The 23774-nt window shown below is 42.4% G+C and overlaps 1 protein-coding gene across 1 annotated transcript in view; it reads right to left on the reverse strand.

Annotated features, from left to right (window-relative positions):
• The window catches only part of SPAG17 (sperm associated antigen 17), a 3638922-nt gene that overhangs the window by 3558433 nt on the left and 56715 nt on the right, over nt 1-23774 (reverse strand). Inside the window, exon 2 of the mRNA XM_044071485.1 lies at nt 3361-3501. Coding sequence (XP_043927420.1) covers nt 3361-3501 — 141 coding nt within the window. The remainder of the gene's footprint in view (nt 1-3360; nt 3502-23774) is intronic.

Here is a 23774-nt window from a genome sequence, read left to right on the forward strand (position 1 = left end):
AAGTCTAAGACTGAGTTGTGAATCTCCGGAAAGTTTTCAAATAAAAATCCACCTTTTCCTGTGACAAAAAGGCTTTTTGCAGCAGGGTATCTATAATAAATACTAGAATGACAATCCTCTATGACAGCATCAAGAAGGATTTTGAATATTTATTTGGATGCCCTGACTGGTCAGGAGAGACAAAATCCATAGTACTGACTCTTGACATATGGGGAAAAGGCTCTGGAAAGATGATCAAGTCATCTAAATAAGGAAAGATGTGAATGCCATTCAATCTGCAAGGAGTTATGACTAGAGCAAGACCCTTGGAGCAGCAGATAACTCAGTGGGTAATACAAAGAATTTATAATGCGATGCAAACACTGAAAATATGAGAAATTTCCTGAAGCCTTTGGCTATGGGAATGTGAGTGTATGCATCTTTTAGTTCTAATGTTACCATAAAGCTTTCCTGGGGGGAAGACGTAACAGACTCAGAAGAGTCAATATCTTGAATTTTGGAACTTTCACATTTCAGAAAGAACAATCTAAAACTGGTATCCAAGAAGACTCTTTCTTTGGCACCAGAAATATAGTATGCAATCCTTTGCCCCTTTGCTTTAATGGCACCAGTTCTATAACTCCAAGGCTCAGAAGGATCAGGAGTTACTTAACTGAAAGGAGGTATTTGTAGCCCATGCCAGCTGTATTCCTACTGAACCACCTTTAGCACCCATGAGTCTGCAACAGTCTGTTGCCATAGGGGAATGTACAGACCCAGTTTCTGGGACACATTTTGGGCGATGGAGAAGGAGGGGAGGGGATGTGCGAAGAATGCTAGTATAGTCATTCTGAAGTAGCAGATTGACCCTTAACATGAAATACTCCTTGTTTCTTGTTCTCTTCCTGTCATCTCTTTTTATATTTGTTTTGTTTCTTGGACATGAAAGGGGATCTGGGAGTTTTGTAGGGGGGGGGGGGGCTGAAAAATCATTGAAATACCCTGAATTAATTTCCCACTCTTATCAAATTGTTTGAGGACCTGTGTAACAGATGGGCAAAATAAAGCCTTATTTTATAAAGCTAAATTCAAAATTTCAGACATTACCTCACAAGGAAACTTTTGATTGCTTACCTAGTGGTTCTACACACAGTATCTGCATAATCATACATGCTTCTTAAGGCATGTTTAGATACTTGAGAAATTAATAAAAACAACTGAATTGAGATGGGCTCTACTTTCAGGGAGATGTGTGGTAGCTAATACTCTTAGGCTGGCTGTACAAAAAAGTACAAACCTCCACATGTGGTTCTGATAGTTAAGAATCCTATAGATCAAAGTAGAAGAAGAAAATTCTCTTACCAAATCTGTCCAATATCTTCCCCTCCTTGTCCTAGAGGAGGTTTGGAGGACACCAAGATCCTTTTCCCTGCTGGTGAATATGAGAAAACAGATGAAGGGTCAGACCCCATGTGAGAAAATAATATGCTTGTTAGTCTGAGAAATATTATAAAGCCTATCTGCCTTTTTAGAGGACTGAAGTTTATGAATCAGGGTTGTTACAGGCAGCATTAAATACATTCTCTAAGGCTGGAACTAGTGAAGGAAGAGGAGTAGAATGAGGCATATCCACTTGTAACATATAATATCTCCTCAATTCAGGGGAAACATCCATTTGTTTTTTGATAAAAACACCTCATTTGTCACGGCTATAGTACGAGAAAAGGAAAATTCCTCCAAAGCAGGTTGCGAGGACCAAGTTTCCTCTGAAGCTAAGATTCAGTCTTGAGAATCTGCAAAAGAAGTCCTGTCCCGTCTATATCAGAATCATAAGACGTCTTGCTAAAGATTGCTTCTACTGACCTGATTTACAGGTACCGTGTTCTAGGTACCAAGATTAACTGTCTGTAACAATTTCTTGGCTAAGTTAAAAAATAATCATCTTTTCTAATAGACGCCACATCTTCTAATAAGCAATGTTTAACCTTTTCTTTTCTTTACTGGTATTCTTGATGACTAACTAAAAAAGTTGCTTCTGCCCTATGAGGTATCCTGATGACTGACTAAAAAAGGTGCTTCTCTCCTATCAAGAAGTCTCTGCTCCAGCCACATTGAGTAGCACCCCCCCCCCCCGGTATGTCTCCGTGCCCCAGTAAAGATGATTCTCTCATGCCTGGTTTGGGCAATGGAACAGCTAAAGAAGTGGTTAAGCGGGAAGAGTTATATGCTAGCTGGTATTCAAATTTTATGCTAATTAGATATCCAGATTTTTAGTTGAATGTATGTAATTCTTAAAGGTCTTTAATTTTCAGTGTCTACAGGTTGAGAGGTATGCGCTGCTTTTGTGAAGACTTAGAGATGCTGAGGCGGCAAGAAAAGTACTGAAGATTTTCCACCCTTAACTGCTGATTTTCTTTCTACAGGGCTGCCCAATCAACAGTTAGAGTGGAAGTGCGAGAGGGAGCCAGATCTTTTCAAAGCTATCTGTTTATTGGGTCTTGAACAAGACTCAACCCATGCAGTCTAAAAGCTACTGCAGCAGTGGGAAAAATTATCACTAATGCTATCATTTAAAAAATTAACTCCCTTCTGTTAAATTATCTTTCTGCCTAAATTATCCAGAGGAGAATACCAATCCCCAACAACAGCAAAAGTGTACTGAGAGCCTGCATATCAACTTCCCTCTTTTTCATTAAAGTATTTGGAAGAGTTTTGTGAAAACAACACTAAATGCCAGCAGCTCATGGAAAAAATGCAGGTGAAACATGCTTGGGATGGAAAGACTTTGCAAATCCACTTTATGTTTTGCTTATATACTGGCAAATCAGTTCTTTTATAACCTCAAAGATAATTCATTAGCTGCTAATTAATTTCACAAGGGGAAAATGTTCTAACTTTAAAACTAAAAAATAAAGTTTATGTATCACAAAACAAACAGAAGCAGGGTTTTCTTGCCAATGTCATTGCATTGTAATAAGGAAAAACAGCTGTTAAACAGCTGCTCTCTACTGTACCTTAATTTAATGCTGACAGAATTATTTCCTAACGTATAATGCCAGGACAGGTTATGTCGATTTAAAATCCATAAATGACAGGAAGAAATACAATGTGTTTTCAGCAATTAACTTCTTATCGGTAATGAGGATAATTTCCCAAAGGGGTATACACACACACACACACACACACACACACACACACACACACACACACACACACACACACACACACACACACACACACAAACACGCGTGCTCAATTTTTGTCCAGGCACCTATAAAAAAGTTCTTGGCTCACATCTCTAAATGCTGTAAATTACAAAAAAAAACAACATTCATAGCAGACATTAAATGCAAAGAGTTATAGGCAAATGACAGTAAGTACCTTTTCCATCATTTGTTCCCAAGATACTATACTGAAGAGTTTCCGCTGAGGTACTTGTACAGCAAGAGCAAAGGCTTTTATGTGAGCTTCATCTTCCAGTTTGCTCCCAACTACAAATGATATATTAGCTTTCCATTGATTCTGAAAAAAAAAGAATAAACATTTTAATTAAATACTTGCCTAGAGTTTGGTATGTATCTTGACTAATTTCTCTTTCTTTCTGCTGATAAAGTGCAAACTTTCTCAGATCTCCATGTATTGACTTGTTTTATGCACGTCTTTTTTTTTTTTTTTTTTATGAATTACATCACCGTTTGAGACACTATTATTTCAGAATGTAGCATGTAAAGAAAAGCAAATTAGGGAATACATTTCTACCACTCCAAAGAGCAAGATGAAGAACTCTTTAGGTAAAGTTGAGCAAGCAGTAGTATAACAAGTCAAGGCTAAATGTTTCTAGGGGATATGCACACCCTTAAACTAATACTTTGTTGAAGCACCTTTTGATTTAATTACAACATTTAGTCTTCTTGGGTAGGAGTCTATCAGCATGCCCATTCTTCCTTGTAAAAGCACTCCAAATCTGTCAGATTGCAAGGATATCTCTTGTGCACATCCCTCTTCTGGTCACCCCACAGATTTTCTATTGGATTTAGGTCTGGGCTCTGGCTGGGCCATTCCAAAACTTTAATTTTCGTCTGCTGAACCCATTCTTTTGTTGATTTGGATGTATGCTTGGTGTCATTGTTGTGCTGAAAGGTGAAATTCCTCTTCATCTTCAGCTTTCTAGCAGATGCCTGAAGGTTTTGGGCCAAAAGTGACTGGCATTTGGAACTGTTCATAATTTCCTCCACCTTGATTAAATCCTCAGTTCCAGCTAAAGAAAGCCAACCCAAAAGCATGATACTGCCACCACCATGCTTCACCATGGGGATGGCGTTCTTTTGGTGATGCGAAGTGTTGTTTTTGCATCAAACATACCTTTTGGAATTGTAGCCAAAAAGTTCAACCTTGGTCTCATCAGACTATAATAAGAAGTTATGTACCTACCATAACGTTCCATGTTAGTTGTCTTCATCTCGCCTTCTTTCTTGCTGGATGGGACTCAGCCTTTTACTAAAGCTCGAGAGCCATTTACCGGCTCGAGGCCTCCCCTTATCCCACAATGCTAGGCACCACAAGGTTTACCTACAGTGCTACAAACAGAGGAGGACGTAACCTAAAAAAAAGAGTCAACCATAGGAAGAAGGCCTCAAAAGGGATTCTTCTCGGTCCTAACCAGACTAGGGGGATGGAGGGTGGGACGCAAGAAAGAAGGCGAGATGAAGACAACTAACATGGAATGTTATGGTAGGTACATAACTTCTTAATGTTAAGTTGTCTATCTCGCCTTCATTCTTGCTGGATGGGACAGTGTCCCTAGCACCTTAGCCCTGGGTGGCTCATTGAAACAGACTCTTGAGCACAGTAGAACCAAAATCAGCTCAACTCCTGGAGGCCATATCAAACTTGTAATGCGAAATGAAGGTATGAGGAGTGGCCCATGTGGCTGCAGCACAAATAGATTCCATTGGAAATCTATCCTGAAAAGCTTCCGACGTAGCCAATGCTCTGGTGGAATGAGCTTTTGGTTTTGTAGGGAGTTCTTTATGTCTCAGTTGGTAGATCAAGGTAATAATAGAGGCCAGCCACCTGGACAAGGTTACCTTAGAAACTGGCAGGCCCTGCTTGCCCTCAGCATAGGACAGGAAGAGTTGATCTGATTTTCTTGTCTGTTTGGTCCTATCCAAATAAAAACGTAGTTGCCTGTGAACATCCAAATAGTGTAACTTTTGTTCAGCTCTGTTTGAATAATTAAGAAAAAAGACAGGAAGATCAATAGCCTGATTGAGATTTGTCTCTGAGGGTATTCTGGGTAAAAAGGAAGGATTAGTCCTGAGTGAAACTCTATCTTTGTGAAAAATAAGATAAGGAGGACGAATACAAAGGGCTTGAAGTTCCGATACTCTTCTGGCTGAGGTGATAGCTACTAAGAAGAAAGTCTTCCAGGAGAGTAACTTTAAGGAACAAGAAGCCGCAGGTTCAAAGGGAGGGAGAATCAAAGAAGTTAATATCAAGTTCAAATCCCACGGAGGGGGGGGATCTTTAACTGGGGGTCTAAGTAAAAAAGTCCCCTTAAGAAAGGCTTTACAAAGTTTGTGGGACATGATACTGGACTCTGATAGGCCAACGTGAAAATTTGCAATAGCAGCCAATTGGACCCTAATAGTGGCAGACGAGGAACCTGCTCGAAAAAGTTCCGCCAAAAAATCTAAAACATTATGGACAGAGGCTGTAAAGGGGTCTATGTTCTTAGCCTCTGCCCAGAAAGAAAACGTTTCCACTTACTAGCATTAGTCTTCCTAGTAGAAGATTTGTGCAAAGAAAGAATGATTTCACGCACTGGCTGAGAAATATGTGGAAGCCTGGCTAAGGTTGGAAGTGGAGCAACCAAGCTGTGAGGTTGAGAAAGTGAAGGGATTGGTGCAGCCCGCCCGACTGATGGATCAAGAGGTCTGGCACTGGGTCCAGATTCCAGGGCTGCTCCAGCAGGTGATGATGCAGGAATGGGAACCAGATTTGTTGAGGCCAGTAAGGAGCAATGAGGATCATCCTGGATCCCAAAGCAGTCGCTTCCTGAATCAGTTTTGGAATTAAGGGAAAAGGAGGGAATGCATAGAGAAGACCCCGGGGGCAATCGTGAACCTGTTGAGAGGGGTTGCAAAAAGGTCGCAGCAAGGTTGACCCCATCTGCGGAAAATTTTGTTCGCTACTAACTGATTGAGAGACCACTTATGAAGCATAAGGATTGCTCTGCTTAGCCTGTCTGCTATGGCGTTGGACTTCCCGGGGATGTGTGTTGCTATCAGAAACCATTGAGAGGAGATCGCCCACTGCCAGAGTTTGAGTGCTTCTCGACATAACGGCTAGGACCTGGTTCCGCCCTGCTTGTTGATGTACCACACTACCGACATATTGTCTGTCTGAACTGCAATAGTCCCGGTAGGTAGAGAGTCCTGAAGAGCTTGCAACGCTAAAAGTACTGCTCTCATCTCCAAGACGTTTATGTGCAGATGGTACTCTAGGGGTTGCCAAGTGCCCTGGATAGTCCTGCCCTGAAAATGCCCCCCCAACCCGATCAGGGAGGCATCCGTTGTCACCGTGGCAACTGAAGGAGGAAGGACAAACGGTCTGCCCTGAAAAACTTGAGGGGAGACCATCCACCAAGAAAGGTGGTCTTTGCATGATTGAGTGATTATTATGTTGTGAGACATCGGAAGCTGTTGAAAGGACCATTGGGTAAAAAGCATCCACTGAAGAATCTGCATGTGAAAACGAGCCAGGGGAAGTAATGTGATTGCTGCTGCCATGAGACCCAAGGTTTTCAGTACAAATCTGGCCTGAATTCTCTTGCACTGTAGTAACGTTTGAACATGTCTGCGAATGTCTAATACTCTTTCTAATGGAAGCTTTGCCGACAGTTCTTTTGTATTTTATATGCCGCCTATAAAGGTTATAGACTGACAAGGCGACAATGCAGACTTTTTGAAGTTTATAGAGATACCTAGTTCGAAGCAAGTTTGGATGGTATAATCCCTGGCTCGGATTAGCTGATGCCTGGTGGAAGCAGTTAGGAGCCAGTTGTCTAGATATGGAAACACCTGGAATCCTCACCGTCTCAGGTGAGCCGTAACCACTGCCATGCATTTGGTGAACACCCTAGGGGCTGTGGTGAGACCAAAGGGCAGGGCTCTGAATTGATAGTGACTGGCTCCCAGCCGGAAGTGGAGAAACCTCCTGGAGCATCTGTTCATTCTGATATGGTAGTACGCATCCTGAAGGTCTATGGAGCACATCCAGTTGTCCAGACCCAAAAAGGGTAGAATGGACTGAAGCGTAACCATCCAGAAGTTCGTTCTTTGAACAGACTTGTTTAACCTGCTGAGATCCAAAATGGGTCTCCAGTCCCCTGTTTTTTTTGGTATCAAAAAGAACTTGGAGTAAATCCCGGATCCTTGCTGGTCTGCTGGGACTGGCTGGATGGCCCTTTTTTCTAGCAGTTTTGAAATTTCTAGTACTGCTTGTTCCCTTAGACTGGGTGGAACATCTGGAAGGGATCTGTTTGTTTGTACGGGGGTGTGGACAAAAGGGATTTTGTAACCCTCGGATATGATAGACTGTACTCATTTGTCTTTTATGAGGAGTCGCCAGGCTTTTGGGTACAGTGACAATCTTTCCCCGACTGCCTCCGAGGGTGGACAGTCGGGCAGCCCCTTCAGGGGTGCTGAAAGGGTTTGTCAGAGAAAGCTTCCCTGCTACCCTGATTTTGCGGACCCCCTCTGCCCCTCGGGCAGCATCTGTTGTTGTTCTCTCCTCTGCCCCTGGAGGGAAACTCACCACGTGTGTCAGGCACGACTCCCTGGGGTTTGCAAAACCATATTTTTCCAACTTCTGACCTTTAGGGTATGGTCTAGAGGGAGTAGAAAAATGGACTCCCACAGCAGAGAGAGTCTTGCCTTCCTGCTCACACCTGGTAAGGGTATCTTTCACCTGTGGTCCAAACAAAGCCGAACCATCGAAGGGGGGTATTGGTGAAGGACGCCTTAAAGGGGTCAGCAAAGTTACATAACCACATCCAGGCATGTCTTCTCAAAGCCACGCCTGTGCCTGCAGCCTTACTCGCCCCATCGGCTGCATAAGAAATGAGCCGCATGGAGGAGTTGACTATAGAGTTAAGGGTCGCCAACTGGGAGTTAATCTTTTCCTGAGACCCCGCAGCAGATGGATCCTGAAGGGTATCACCCAGTTCCTTAAGGAGATCCCTTTGAAGGCGGATGAAATGGCACAGATAGTTCAGTGATCGCATGGAAAAGGTCACTGAAGAAAACATCCGCTTCCCGTACCTGTCCATTGTCCTAGATTCTTTATTAGGTGGATGGACAGGTACAGAAGGGTCAGCCAACTCCTTCTTAGTGGCTGCTGCAACCACCATGGCATGAACAGGGACACCCTTTGTAAGAAACTGTTTGTCAGACGGGGCTGTAATGAATTTTGTGGGCCTGCGGGGAGTTGGTTCCAGTGTGTCCGAGGCTGTCCACGCCTTCCGAGCCACCACTTCCATGAGCGGGTCGAAAGGCGGAGACACCCAGGAGGTGGAAGGGCGAGAACCAAAAGCATCCAGGTACACCGACTCGTCCTCGGAAGGGTTAAGGGCAGTCCAGTTCCCTCTCTGCCTAAGGATCTCAAGGATGTCTGAGAAGGAGACACCCTCAGAGGGGGACCTTGGGGACCCTTCCAAATCCTCCAAGTCGGTGTCTGAGGTGACTGACTCGGGGGAGTCAACATGTTTCCTCTTACATTTTCTCTTCTGAGGGGGCTCCTCTGAATGATCAGGGGAGGCCTCGGAAGAGGAAGATACACCCAATGGGGCTACCTGGAGCGCTTGTTCTCCACGTTTGGGGTCAGGAGGATGGACAGAGACCGACGCAGGCCCCATAGGGGGAGGAGCCAAAGGGGTCGATCGCGGAGCTGACACCGGAGTCAGCACACTCCTCATGACCTCAAAGGTGCCCCTATCAGGCAGAGAAGAGGGTCCCCACTCTGAAGAGACGTGAACCCCTCCCGGCACCGAGAGGGAGGGCTCCACGGCCGATGTCGGGGCCGAGCTCACCTGCGCCGAGGCCCCAAGAGAGAGAACGGAATCAGACAAGGGTCCGATACCACTCGCCCCCTCAGAGCCAACGAGGGAGTCTTGGCACCTGGATCCCTCCAAGGACGGAACCATTGAAGAGATCAGAGCCGACGAGGGAGCCGAAAGGTGTGGTATCGGCTCCGACGTTCCGACGATTCGAGCCCCAACAAGCTCCAGCTCCGAACACAGTGGTAGAGTCAGAGGAGGAACTGTAGAATACACAGGGATAGCCACAGTCTGTTGAGAAGGGCTAGTCAACATTTTGGCCAGTGCCTACGACTTAAGGAGCCTACTGACCACCCCCTCCAAGTCATAATCAGATAGCCTGGAGGACCGAGAGGAATGGGATCTATGGCTCCGCTTTGATTGGAGTAATGGATACCTGGGAGCCAAACGAACGGACTCTAATGAGGGAGACCTTGAACGCTTTCAGCTCAGAGAAGGCTCCAATAGCAATGTCGGAGCCGACTGAGGTCTCGAAGTGTCGGTTCCAGCCGGAACCGACGAGGAGGCAGAAGCTCCGCTCAGCGTCGGCTCCAAACAGGGAGCCGACGGTTTGGTGGGCTTTAAGGATTTCCCTGATGAAGGCTTGACCGGGGATCCTTCTGGCTTTAACAAGCCCCTCAAAATGAGTTTATTCCTACACTCCTGCAGGACTCTCAGACTGAAGGCATGACAGACCGAACAGGAGTCCTGCAGGTGTAGGGGGCCCAAGCAATAAACACAAGAAGTGTGACCGTCTGTCAGAGACATCTTCTGACAGCACGAGTCACACTTCTTGAAACCTGAAACCTTGGTATCTTTAGACATATTACAGAAGAGATACCAAGGAAGGTTAACTAGTGCTTAAAACAATACACACACACACTAGGTAACAGTAACAATACCACTAAAACCACAACAGTTATCACTAACAAAAAAAAATATCTATATATATATATATATATATATATATATATATATATAAAATATAAAAGATGACTATAAGATTAGAAAAAGGCAGCTAACTAGGCCTAACACTACCCTAAAGGGTGAGGGGGGGGGGGCTCTGTAACAACTGAAAAAAGAGTTTCTAAGTGGGATCTAAAGGTGTATACAATCTAATTAAACTAATAGGGAAGAATAACTAAAATTTACACAATACTGGTAGCAAAAAATACAATAAAGAATTATACGACCTGGAGCCGGTAAAAAAATGAAACCTCGTAGCTGAAGCGGCAAATGAGATCTGGATATCTGACGCCTAGCATTGTGGGATAAGGGGAGGCCTCGAGCCGGTAAATAGCTCTTGAGCTTTAGTAAAAGGCCGAGTTGGAGCCGGATCCTCGGCTCCGAACCCATCCAGCAAGAATGAAGGCAAGATAGACAACTTAACATCACATTTTCCCACATGCTTTTGGGAGTCTTGATGTATTGTTTTGCAAATTTTAGCTGGGCCTGGATGTTTTTCTGTGTAAGAAAATGTTTCTGTCTTGCAACCCTACCCTATAGCCCAGACATATGGAGAATATGGGAGATTTTTGTCATATGTAGTATACAACCAATACTTGCCAAAAATTCCTGCAGCTCCTTCAGTGTTGCTGTAGGTTTCTTGGCAGCCTCCCTGACCAGTTTTTGTCTTGTCTTTTCATCAGTTTTGGAGTAACGTCAAGTTCTTTGCAACGTCACTGTTGTCCCATATTTTCTACACTTTTTGATGACTGTCTTCACTGTGTACCATGGTATATCCAATGCTGTGGAAACTTTTTTGTACCCTTCTCTTGATACCTTTCAACAATTAGATCCCTTTGATGCTTTGTAAGCTCTCTGCGAACCATGGCTTTTGCTGTAGAAGGCAACTGAGTAAATGTCAGGAAAATCCTATAGGACAGTTGAACTTTATTTTGGGTTAATCAGAGTCTCTTTAATTGATGGCAGGTGTATATCTAAAAAGACTGAATGCTGTAATTAAATCAAAAGGTGCTTTAACAAAGTATTAGTTTAAGGGTGTGCACACCAGCTTATTGCACATTTTTTATTTTTTATATTTTTCCCCCTAACAGATTTGTTTGTTTTTCAATTGAATTGGACAGGTTATAGGTCACATTAAAGGTGGGAAAAGTTTTGAAATGATTTATTGTAGTCTCATTTTTTTATATCACAAAAACCTGGCATTTTAACAGGGGCGTGTAAACTTTTTATATCCACTGTATGTGTGTACACATATGAACTCTGAGATCACTGCAGTTCAAAGAAAAATTGTCTGAGATACAGCAATTTCAGAGTTATTTTATCTTTCCCTGTAACTGCACATACAGTTTTGCTGTTTTAAGAATCACACTCACTGCCCTAGAACATGCAGGGGGAACCATAAAGAACTGCATATTAACTGTAATAAAAGGTGTTGAAGGGTATCTCATTCAAAAGGCTAAAGCACTTGGATATATTGTTCATATGATGTAATCATATGGCAGCAACTGTAAAGAGTCATTCAAGGATGACCTAGCATAGAAATAGACATCAGCATATGTATTTTTTTTTATTAATTACAAAATACATTGTTTGGGTAACTCACTTGCTCAGGTCCACACTGTAAACAAACCATGGATGATAGGATGAAATTCATTAGCAGGTTAAAACTTTAATCCTCTGAACTAAACAGTCAAATGTACTTCTCAATTCCCTATTAAATATAATGTTGACAGAACCTTACGAAAATTAATCAAAAGGGATTTTCTGATCATCAAGACAGAAGACAGTCCAACATAAGTCTGTAAATACTGCTATGGAAGGCAGCTATGGAACTGTTTAAATGTTTCCGGAATGTTAGTAGGTAAAGTGTCTTAATTTCTCTATACATAGCATTACAATGGTAAATACCTGCAAGACTCCACCCACTCCTCCTACCACTTCCTATATCCAACCCTCTAGATATCCTCTTATACTCAAAAGCTCCATTACCCCACGAAAATGAAATCTACCACACCCTCTATAACCAGAACTATACTAAAAACAATAATACTTACCCTACCACTGTGTACCGTACTATACCTACTAACTAAATATGAAGACCAGTCTTACTCAGGATACTATTACCCCAGATACCAAACTAATATCTCCCCATCGCTGAGAAGTGCTACACAGTGTGTTCTCAATCTGACCAGTCAATCGCCACAGACAAACTATCACTACCTGTATAAACTCAAACCAAAGTACTCTAAATCCAAACATGAATACAAACAACTATTTAAACTTATGAGACTATTAGACTTTCTAAGAAAAAACATAACTAAAGATGGGGACATCCACCCCAACCCAGGCCCCATGTCCACACCAAGCTTGAACAACCCACCACCTTCCAGGAACACATCCAACTCCCTCCAAATATACCACTTAAATATAAGAAGTCTAAATAATAAGATACATAACTTACATGCTCTAATAGGAACGTACCTCCCAGAAATAATGTGCTTAACTGAAACTTGGCTAAAACCAGGGACCAAGGATAATGAGATCATCCCACCTGGCTATGATATACACAGAGTTGATCGACTAAACAAAAAGGGCGGTGGTATTGCTGTGCTCTACAAAAGCACACTAAATGTCACTATCAACCCCATTCAGCCACCCCAGATCTCCAACGCCAAAATACTAGCACTAAAACTAGAACTAAATAGGGAAAAAAAAATTAATCTAATAGTGACCTATATCCCCCCTGGGAAAAACACCGAAACAGTTGAGAACCTTCTCAGCTGGTTATTAAACAATTACCCTCAAGAAACCATTATCCTAGGAGATGTTAACTTAGACTGGAACCAATGTTCCTCCGAGTTAAACTCCACAGCAATAAATCTCCACAGATTCCAACAGACCATATCTTTCTCTACCAGAATAGGTAACAACAAACAAAAAGAGAGCATCCTAGACTGGATCTTTATAAACAGTCAAAATCATAACTATGTATCAGGGACCCTACCAAACGACCTTAGTGATCACCTTATCACCTACCTAAAGAAAAACAAGATAACATACCCGAATCAACCCATGTACAGGTCGGTTAGAAACAGGCAACATTTTGACCTCACAAAATTTCAGACAGAACTTAAATCCTACAACTGGGCATCCCTCAAGCTTCTCCCCTTAGAGGAGGCAGTATTAAATTTTAATACCACATTTCTAACAATACTTGAGTCTAACACCCCAAAAAGACAAATTAGAATTAAAACAAATATAGCACCCTGGCTAACAAAGGACACTAAATCCCTAATTAAACTAAGAAACAAAACCTGGGATATATGGTGCACAACCAAGTCCCCCCTCGACCGCATTAAATTTCAACAGCAAAGAAATCTGACCAAAAAATCTATAACCCTAGACAAAAAAAAACTACTATTGTCAACTACAATACAAACACCAAAACAATCCCCAAAAATTCTGGGCCAGCTTAAACAATCTACTCCACCCAGGTAAAAGCTCAACTCCTACCCCAGAAAAACTATCGGACAAAATCCCAGAGGAAGTAGCCAATTCCTTTAATACCTTCTTCACGGACACTATACAATCCCTAGCCAACCAGCTGTCAACTACCTGCCCCCAGTTAACAGATATCACCCTAAAGTCCATACCCACCTTCAAATTTCAACCTGTCCCCACTGCCTATATATGCACACTTCTGAAGAAACTAAAACCAACTACTCTCTCCGCTGACCTTCTCCCAGCCGAATATTTACAAAAAGCTGCTGATGTCATAGCTTACCCCATCTTGATACTCATTAATCGTACCTTGGCTGAAGCCAAAATCCCCTCAATATGGAAAATATTCTATGTAATACCACTCCATAAAGGAGGGTCATCGACGGAACTGTCAGATTACAGGCCCATAGCTATATTGTCACCACTGGCCAAAATCATGGAAAAATGTGTACACAGACAGCTTCTTTACTATCTTATCCAGAACAACCTACTCTCCAGTTCTCAACATGGCTTTAGACCACACCATAGTACAACCACTGCTCTTCTCTCTTTTACTGACACAATTAACCACAACCGGAATAACAAAAAAATATCGTCAGCTCTCTTTCTGGACCTATCAAAGGCCTTTGATATGGTGAACCACCAATTACTTCACAATACCCTAAAAAATCTCCATTTAGACAACCAAACACTAGAGTGGTTTCAAGCATATCTCTCAGAGAGACAGCAAGCTGTACTCTGGCAGAACAGGCTCTCTAGCCTCCTATCTAATACCATAGGGGTTCCTCAAGGTTCCATATTGGGACCTCTTCTCTTTTCTGTCTTCATAAATGACCTCTACAAAGCCATCCCAGATGCCACCTGTATTCAATATGCTGATGACTCGACATTAGTGTGTTCTGACTCATCTCCAGTTAATTTATTATCAAAAACACAATCCTGCTTCACGGCAGTAGAGAATTGGTTATTGGGATGTCAACTTATTCTTAATCCAAACAAAACCAAACTGCTAATCTTCTACCCCAATCATAAGGTCATACCCACACCCTTTTCTATTCAATCCAAAAATGGGACAAACATCTCCCCAGACTCCTACACTAAACTACTGGGAGTTACCATTGACAATAAACTTAATTATGATATCCATATCAACCAGACTATTAAAACCGTTAATAAAAAACTCGGGTCGCTCTCTCGAATAAAATCCTTTCTTACCCCAATAGCAAAAATGGCCACTGCCCGCTCCCATCTCCTCTCTACCCTCCTATATGCCTCCCCTATTCTTACAAATCTTAACATAACTGAAGTAAACAAACTAACATGTTGTTATAATCATATTGCCAGATTTGCAACTGGCATGCCCTATAGAACCCATCATTGTAGCAACCTACAAAGCCTGGGTTGGATCGAATTCCCTAACCTTCTTCAGCAGAGCCAACTCATAGTAGCATTTAAAATTCTTAAACAATCTGACAAAATCCCTGCACTGAAAAACTTAATCAAACCTTACAACAATCTCAATAGTTTACACTCCTCAAACAAGCAACTAGCTCAAACGGTAAAATCCAACAATTCAGGGGGTGACGCTCTCTTTGCCAATGCGATCGGAAAAATATGGAACTCCCTTCCACCCAGCCTCACCATCATTCCCTCCATAAAACTTTTCAAAAAGACGCTAAATTACCACCTCTAGACAGAGTGGCTTTGCCAATGCATAAGCCCAGACTGACTCCACATAAACCAGAATTTTCCTCTTCCTTACCAGGTCTAACCTATGTAACCTCTACCTCTCTCGCATCTGTTTCCCTCTTATCTCCTCTTCTATGTAAATCTCTAGTCTTTGCTTCCTATACTAATACCCGATAAAACTATCCTAAGGGTCAATCTAAAAGGAGAAAAAGTCTGTTATACTATGTGTATTGTATCTTTTTTATATATCTTTGAGTAATGTATTGAAATACTTTAAAATGTCTCCTCTTTTTTGTGTAAAATACCTAAGGAGAACAATCTGTATTCCATCAACATATTGTTTTACCTATGTGCCAATGCTGGAGCTTTTCTCCCCGGGCCTCCGCTGAAAATGGACATGTATCCAGTCGGACCTTCCCGGTCAACAAATGTAAAATAAATAAATAAATAAATAAATAAATAAATAGGTAGTGTGATAGCTCCTTATTTTTACTTGGTGTGAAGTGAAGAAAGCAGCACTGCAGAACTGAAAAGCAAGTGAGAAAACTTTGAGATGACTGCTTGTACAGCAAAACAAAATACAATTAAATATGAAATTCTATTTCAAAAGGATAATAGGGAAAACATTTCATATTAGTATGTGCATTTTGTATGTATTTATATATATATCCACATATGAAAATATAAATATAGGTATACATAGCTACAGTACTGATCAATGAAAGGTAAAGTACAGTTCTAAGTCCTACTTAACCTGTAACAGTATATGTTCAAATTCATCACTGTATCAGTGACATTTTGGGTTATCTGCTAAGGTAACTTAGTACTGACCAGCTTTCAAAAGTTTAGACTCTCTTTCCTTTCTTTTCTTGTTATAACCGATTAGCCAAGCATATCCTGAGAGGGAAACCTTCAGCTGTCACAAAAAGTGAGTGGCCAGGCTTTTTTACCTTCACAAAGAAGGAGAGGAAAGAAGAGCAAGAGTAATTCTGTAGCCAATAACAATATGATATTTAAAAAAGCAAATCCAACAACAACCACACCAAAGAAATTGAAACCCACCTCAACTATGCACTACATGGGAGTTGGTGGGTGAGTGCTGCCACTGAGGCAGTGAGGAATATGAATATCTACTGCTACAGAAAAGTAGGACTTACCCATCTGTACTATGTTCATCATTCCCCAAGCCTCAATGGCATTTTGGAAAGATTCCAAAATTTTATCCTACCTGAGTGTTTTGCGGAGGTAAGAAGAGAGGATCAGGTTGCTGCCTCTGGAATGTTTCTACAGTCCATCCCTTTCCAATATGCCATAGAAGAGGATAAGGCCTTAGTCGAGTGAGGCTTAACCTTGCCTGGTTGAGATTTACCATGGTGAGAATAACAGAAATCAATAGCAATGGACAACCATCATTTGGTAGGTTACTTAGAGACAGGTTGATCTTTCATAGCCCCTGTATAAGAGACAAACAGCTGGACTTCAGCATTCCTAAAGGGCTTTGTTCTGTCAGGGTAGTACCTGAGCTGCCTATGTGCATCCAAGGTATATAGAATTTTTTCTCCATTGTTTTTTGGATCAGAATAAAACACTGGGAGATTGACAGCTTGATCTAAGGAAAATTCAGAAACAACTTTAGGCATGAATGATGGATTTGTGTGTAACGCAACCCTGTTCTTGTAAAAAGTCCAATAGGGTTGGCTGACCAAGAGAGCTTGCAGCTCAGAAACTTGCCTTGCAGATGTCAGAGCAATGTGTAAAACAGTTTTCCAAGTAATGAACCAGAAATCAGCCTGAGAGGTAGGTTCAAAAGGAAGTAAGGTTAATTTTTCAAGGACAAAGCTGAGATCCCATGGATGAGGATATCTCATGTGAAACACTCCTTTTATAAACTAACCCCCCCCCCCCCTCAAAAAAAAAAAAAAAGAAAGAGGGGAAGCCATAGGTAGACGAGCTGAGATGGTCGTGAGACGGTTGCAAGATGATAAGATAGGTGAAAGATGCACTTAGAGATGGTTTGTCATATGTTTCTATCAAAGTAGCTCACACAAATATTTCAAACCAGAGGGGCTGAAACCCTTTCAGGACATCTGTTATTGGCTAGACACTTCCTAGAAAACCTCTTCCCCTTATATGTGCAAGATTTTCTAGGTGCAGGTTTTCTTGCCTCCTTAAATTCCTGCTGCGCATCCTCATGGAATAAGTGCCAAAAAAGTATCAAAATATAATCATCCAGGCTGTCAAGTCACAATTGCTCTAAGCTAGGGTTTACCATTTGCCCCTAATGCTATGTGGGCAGATCCAATCTGTGAAGAAGCTTGTGGTAAATGCATTTGGCCAATTCCATTAAAAGAGAGAACCAAATTTGCCTGGGCCAAGAGAGGGTTAACCACAATGATCTTTCTGAATTTTTAGAAGTACTTTGGAAATCATTGGAAAGGGTGGAAATGCACAGAGCAGCATTCCCGATAGTGGAATGACAGAGAGCCTGCTTCCAAGCATGGCTGCAAGGATGTCTTGAAATGAAATTTTTCAGTTGTCTGTTTTGAAAAGAGGTGAAAACATCTACTTGAGATGTTCCCCATATCTGGATCAAATCCTGATAGACTATGCTTAGTCTGACTTTCACTGTGTTTAGCTCTAAAGGAATTTATGAGGCCTGAAGATTCAGAGAATACTGTAGAGCCAGCTCTCAGTCAATCACCGCCAAAAGGCAAAAATGGTACGGCATTGTACTCCCTTCCTTGTTCTGGTACCTTATCATGGCATTGTCATCTATAACCACTAAAAAGAACCCAGAGTCCATAAGTGGAGAACTTTTATGGCATGAATCACTGCCAGCATCTCTAAACTTTTTTGTACTTGGCATGTCCTCAGGATCTCACAGACCTTGCATTTCAACTCCCTTGGACACTGCTCCACACACAAAATCTGAAGAGTCCTTTTGCTCTGAAGATCTAACCATTTTCCCTCTTTATCAGGGGGTGCTGGATTAGATGAACTCAATGACTTTTTATTTGAGCAGGCAGCTGGGAAGAATGTAGCTGGGTCAGCAGTCAAATGATAAAAGAGAGACCTGTCACAACCGAGGAGACCCAAGCAAAAATATCACTAAATCTAGCCATCATCTGAGGAAAATCAAACACTTGTGTGGACTTAATCTCATGTTCATCTTCTAAAGAATCAAAGTGGCTGGCCTCAATGTCAACTAGGAAATCACCATTGTCCTCACCAACATGATAAACAGTTATAATCTGATTACCACCTGCACAATGAAATTAGGGTATGCACTCACCATAAATATGCATCTCTGTTATGTATTTTCTTTCTTCTTCAGCTGATGGGTTTTGGATTCAACCTCAGATCTGACTCAGCCGCATTTACTAGACTCTCAGATCCAGCTCTTAAGCTCTTTCCTTTCCCCACAATTGCCCAGTCAGCTTGCAATACCTTGGATCAAGTTTGCTGCCTTATAAGCAATAAATAGAACTAAACATAAGTTAAGACAAAAAGAAGGCTAGTACCAGAAGAGTGGGGCTCAAACCTGGAGCAGAGGTTCCACAGCAACCATAAAGCCATGCCAAAGGGTAAATGGAAGGGGGAAGGAGGGTGGGGAATTGAGGAAGAATGAAAATGGACAACACAGATGCATAGTTATGGTGAGTACATAATCTTAATATTTGATGTTGTAATTTTCATTCATTTGTAAACTGATGGGACAGATTCCCCAGCAACGTGAACACTGGGTGGCCTTCACGGAAGGATATTCTGGAGTACTGAAAAAAAGCAAAGAGGCAGCCATGTTTCTGGAAGTCAAATCTAATTTGTAATGAGAAATAAAAGTATGAGCATTAGACCAAGTAGCTGCTGCACAAATGTCATCGATAGATGTTCTAGACCAGAAAGCGGATGATGTAGCCATGGACATGGTGGAGTGTGCTTTAGGAGGAATAGTTAAGGACACACCTCACTAACTGTAAACAAAGGAAATGCAGTCAGCCATTTATCTAAGGTAATTTTAGACACTGTTTAACACAATTTGTTGGGGAAGAAAGAGAGTAACAATTACTCTGACTTTCTAAAATCTTTTGCTCTGTGGAGATAAAAACACAGTATTAGCACAGTTGGGAAAGAAAACGGGCAAATTAATGGCTCGATTAATATTCATCTCTGAGGCTACTTTATAAGAAAAGAAGAACAGATTGGTCCATAAGGTAACCCTATCTTTGTGGAAGATAAGATGTGGAGATTTGGAAAAGAGAAAAGACAGCCTGGAGTTCAGAAACTCATCTTGCAGACATAATGGCCACTAGAAAGAGTAGTTTGTCTTCTCTCATCCAAGACACACATCTCCACCACCTCAAAAGCAGAAGGACAGGGAGAAGACATAGCTTGCCACAATAGCATTGAAGATCCAGATGCCACTATGCCCCAAACCTCCTTGAACCACTGCCTCAAAAGGAGGAGTTGGACCTGAGCTGTCTAATGCCAAAGCCCTGAGTGGCAAGGATGGCTCCAAGAATCTCAGAGTCAAATCCAGCCCCCCGACTCAGCACCAACACTTCGGCTCTGACTCTCCTGGCCTAAGGGAATTTGTGCTGAACAAGTCAGGGAAATAGTCAGAGTGAAAGACCTAGTTGTCTTCAGATCTGACGTGAACACTCTTGGGTTTCTCATATCGAAAGGCTCCAAAATTGCCAGCCGGATCAGAGGAGGAGAAATCACATTTTGGGAAACAGAAGGGAGGCTCACAGATCCGATGGCTGATGGAGCCGGGATAAATCCCATCTTCTTTTGAGCTCTGAGAAAGGTCTTCATCATCCTAACATTTTGGGCTTCCGAAAAGCTCCTAGATGTCCTGAAGGAGAAAGTGGTAGAATGGGGCAGAGACTCTCTCCTTGGGGTCTCTTGCAGGAAGGGAGAGTGGAACTGAGAGACAGGTTCCAGACAGAATCCTGGGGACTGGGTCCTTGTAGACTTAGAAAGGAAGCTGTCAGACCTGAGAATGTCAGATCAGATTGTTTTCACTTCTGATACAAGGTTTATCAGATCCTGTTTTATTTTTAACTTTAGTAAGAGACTTCAAAGAAGGAGATGAGTTTAAGAGAGCAGGTTGGAGCCTGCTTTCTTGATTCCTTCACCTCTGAAAAATCTTAGGTGTTTTTGCAGGGATTTGAACCCCTGGAACAGAAAAAGAGAAAGTAGAACAGTAGAACATGGTAGCAAGCCCTTTAGGAACAGTTTGTTACAACGGTCACTAAGGGCCCTAGAATTAAATCCTGCACAAATGCAGCAATCTTTATTTAAGTGTGAAGAACCCAGACAACAGATGTTCTCCCTGTGGGCATCAGAATTAGGGATCTTGTGTTCACAGAAGTACATTTCTTAAACTCACTGGATTTATCAGTCATAAACTTTTTTTTTAATGAACTATGAACAATGGAAGGGTAAAGAAGTTACGCTCTAAATGGTAGGAAGAAAAAAATAGGATTTATGACCTTAAAGCAAAACAAACTCATGAAACTAGGTAAGGGAGAATAAGCAAGACTATGGTATTGTATGAGGAAGTCAGGAGTGGCAGAGAAGTATGTAAGAGTGGTACAGGATATGAACGAGGGTAGTGTGACAGTGGTGAGGTCTGCAGTGGGAGTGACAGATGCGTTTAAGGTGGAGGTGGGATTACATCAAGGATCAGCTCTGAGCCCTTTCTTATTTGAAATGGTGATGGACAGGGTGACAGACGAGATCAGACAGGAGGTCTCATGGACTATGATGTTTGTAGATGACATTCTGATCTGTAGTGAGAGTAGGGACCAGGTTGAGAAGACCCTGGAGAGGTGGAGATATGCTCTAGAGAGGAGAGGAATGAAGGTCAGCAGGACTAAGACAGAATATGTGTGTGTGAATGAGAGGAAGGATAGAGGAATGGTGAGGATGCAGGGAGTAGAGTTGGCGAAGGTGGAAGAGTTTAAATACTTGGGATCAACAGTTCAGAGTAACGGTGAGTGTGGAACAGAGGTGAAGGAGAGTACAGGCAGGGTGGAATGGGTGGAGAAAAGTGTCAGGAGTGATTTGTGACAGATGGGTACCACTAAATGAAAGGGAAGGTCTACAAGAGGGTAGTGAGACCAGCTATGTTGTATGGGTTGGAGATGGTGGCATTGACAAAAAGGCAGGAGTCAGAGCTGGAAGTGGGAGAGTTAAAAGATGTTAAGATTTGCACTGGGTGTGACAAGGATGGACAGGATTAGGAATCAGTATATTAGAGGGTCAGCTCAGGTTGGACGGTTTGGAGACAAAGTCAGAGAGGCGAGATCGCATTGGTTTGGACATGGGCTGAGGAGGGATGCTGTGTATATTGGGAAAAGGATGCTAAGGATAGTGCTGCCAGGTAAGAGGAAAAGAGGAAGGCCTAAGATAAGGTTTAGGGATGTGGTGAGAGAGGACATGCAGGTGGTTGGTGTGACACAGCAATATGCAGAGGACAGGAAGAAATGGAAACAGATGATCCACTGTGGTGACCCCTAATGGGAACAGCTGAAAGAGAAGGTGTTCTCTGCCTGACTTACAAAGCCATGTCCAACTCAGAATTAATGGACATGCTTCACCTAAAGAAATCCAAGTCACTGCGAGCCACATGCTCTAGTGAGTTAAACCTCGCCGCAACAATAAATAGAACATGCTGGAGGGATAGATTCCTGTCACAAAGACTCCCCATGTTTTGGAACAAAATTCCAAATTACATCAGGCACAGCCCCTCACTAACACTCTTCAAGAGAAATCTCGACGAGTGGATGGGTAACAGAAAATACACCCCTGGGATCACTTCATTGGCTCTGCTTGACAGAGGATCAGTTAATTAATCAATGGGGCGGAGAAAGTCAACACACTCTGGCTAGGCTTATAAATGCCCTTGGGATGATAGCCTAGTACCTACCTATGAACCTATGAAAAAGGAAAGGAAACTGCATTCACTGAAATTGAAAAATATACCCCAAAGCTCTGCGAGAAGGATCCACATCTGCAGCGATATGGCAGCAAACAAGATCTGATGTACTGCAGGTTTACTGGGGTATTATGGGTAAAGGGAGGAGCTCAAGAGTCTAGTAAATGTGGGCGAGTTGGATCAGAGGTTGGATCTGTAACCCATAAGTTGAGGAACAAATAAAAAGACACCAGATTATTCTGTTTCATTTCCTTCTACACTTCAAGATAAAATACCTGAGGACAGTGTTTTATGTCTGTTAAGGGGATATCCTATCCCAGACTACTGAACCTAAATGGTTTGGTTTTCCCATATTTGTTCAGGTACTGGAACAGCCCACGAGTATGTGTCTAAACACTGTTCCACAGTGGCGAGTAAAGCTACACTAGAAATAGATGGATCAATAGGTAAGTGGTCTGTGTGCCAGGCAGTGGCCCTGACAAAATCACTAACTGTAGGTACAGGCATATTTTTGTTTCAGGTGCAACTGGATTTGATGGGGAGTACCAGAGTTTTGATCTGTCAAGTCGGAGGAGATAACACCAGCCAGAATAACAAACTGACAATACTAGTTAATGTATCACTGGATAAACTGACACTTAAAAAGTTTCTAGTAATAAGTATATCCCCATACAACTAAACTCTACCAAACTGTCCTATTATCACAAAAAAAAAACAGTTTGAAATGTCTTCAGAATTCTTTTACAATTGGCAGACATTATGATCTTCTGCATCCAATGATTGGTGGTTAGTGAATGCCAGGCAGCTTGGTGCAGAGAGAAATTACCCCTGATGCTACCAGAGGAAAGCAATTGGGCCACTCTTCAGGACCACTGATAAGGGTGCCCAGAGAAAGAATCCCTGGGTCCCTGACTATGTGGACCACCTCTGCCTCAGTAGGGGCATCTTCCAGAATTGTTATCCCCTCTGCCCCTGGGGGTATCATCACCACGTGTGGCACGGAATGGACCCTGCAATTTTTTGTGCCACATTTTGCCACTCCTCTGGTTCCTGGAAAAAGAATGTTGAGGATTGGAAAAACATAGACCTATGGCAGACAGGGTCTTACTGTCCTGCTCACACCTGGCCAGAGTGTCCTTCACCTTGGGGCCAAAAACAGAAGAAGCTTTGATGGGAGCATTCAGGAAGGAAGACTTGAAAGGGTCTGCAAAGTCACAGAGTCAACAGAGTCATGTCCAGGCATGGCATCTCATAACTATGCCTGAACTCGCAGCTCTAACTAGTGTGACAGCAACCTCATGGACGAATTGGAGATCGATTCCAGGGTTGCGAGCTGCAAGGCAACTTTTTCCCTTACCTCGTCAGACACTTGTCCTGCGAGTGTTCCAGAGAGTTCAGAAACCAAGTCTCTTTGGAGCCTCGTAAAATGTGCCAAGTAATTCAAGTACCATATGGCAAAAGTCGCTGAAGCAAAGACTCGTTTCCCTAATCTGTCCACGGCCCGGGACTCTCTGTTGGACGGGTGAACAGTATAACTCTCTTTGGAAAGATACTTTTTTGTGGCCACTACTACCACCATAGCATTGACTGGTAAACCTC

This window comes from Protopterus annectens, chromosome 5.part0 (genome assembly GCF_019279795.1).
Source record: "Protopterus annectens isolate FY-2018-M chromosome 5.part0, PAN1.0, whole genome shotgun sequence".
In the NCBI taxonomy this organism is placed as follows: Eukaryota; Metazoa; Chordata; order Ceratodontiformes; family Protopteridae; genus Protopterus; species Protopterus annectens.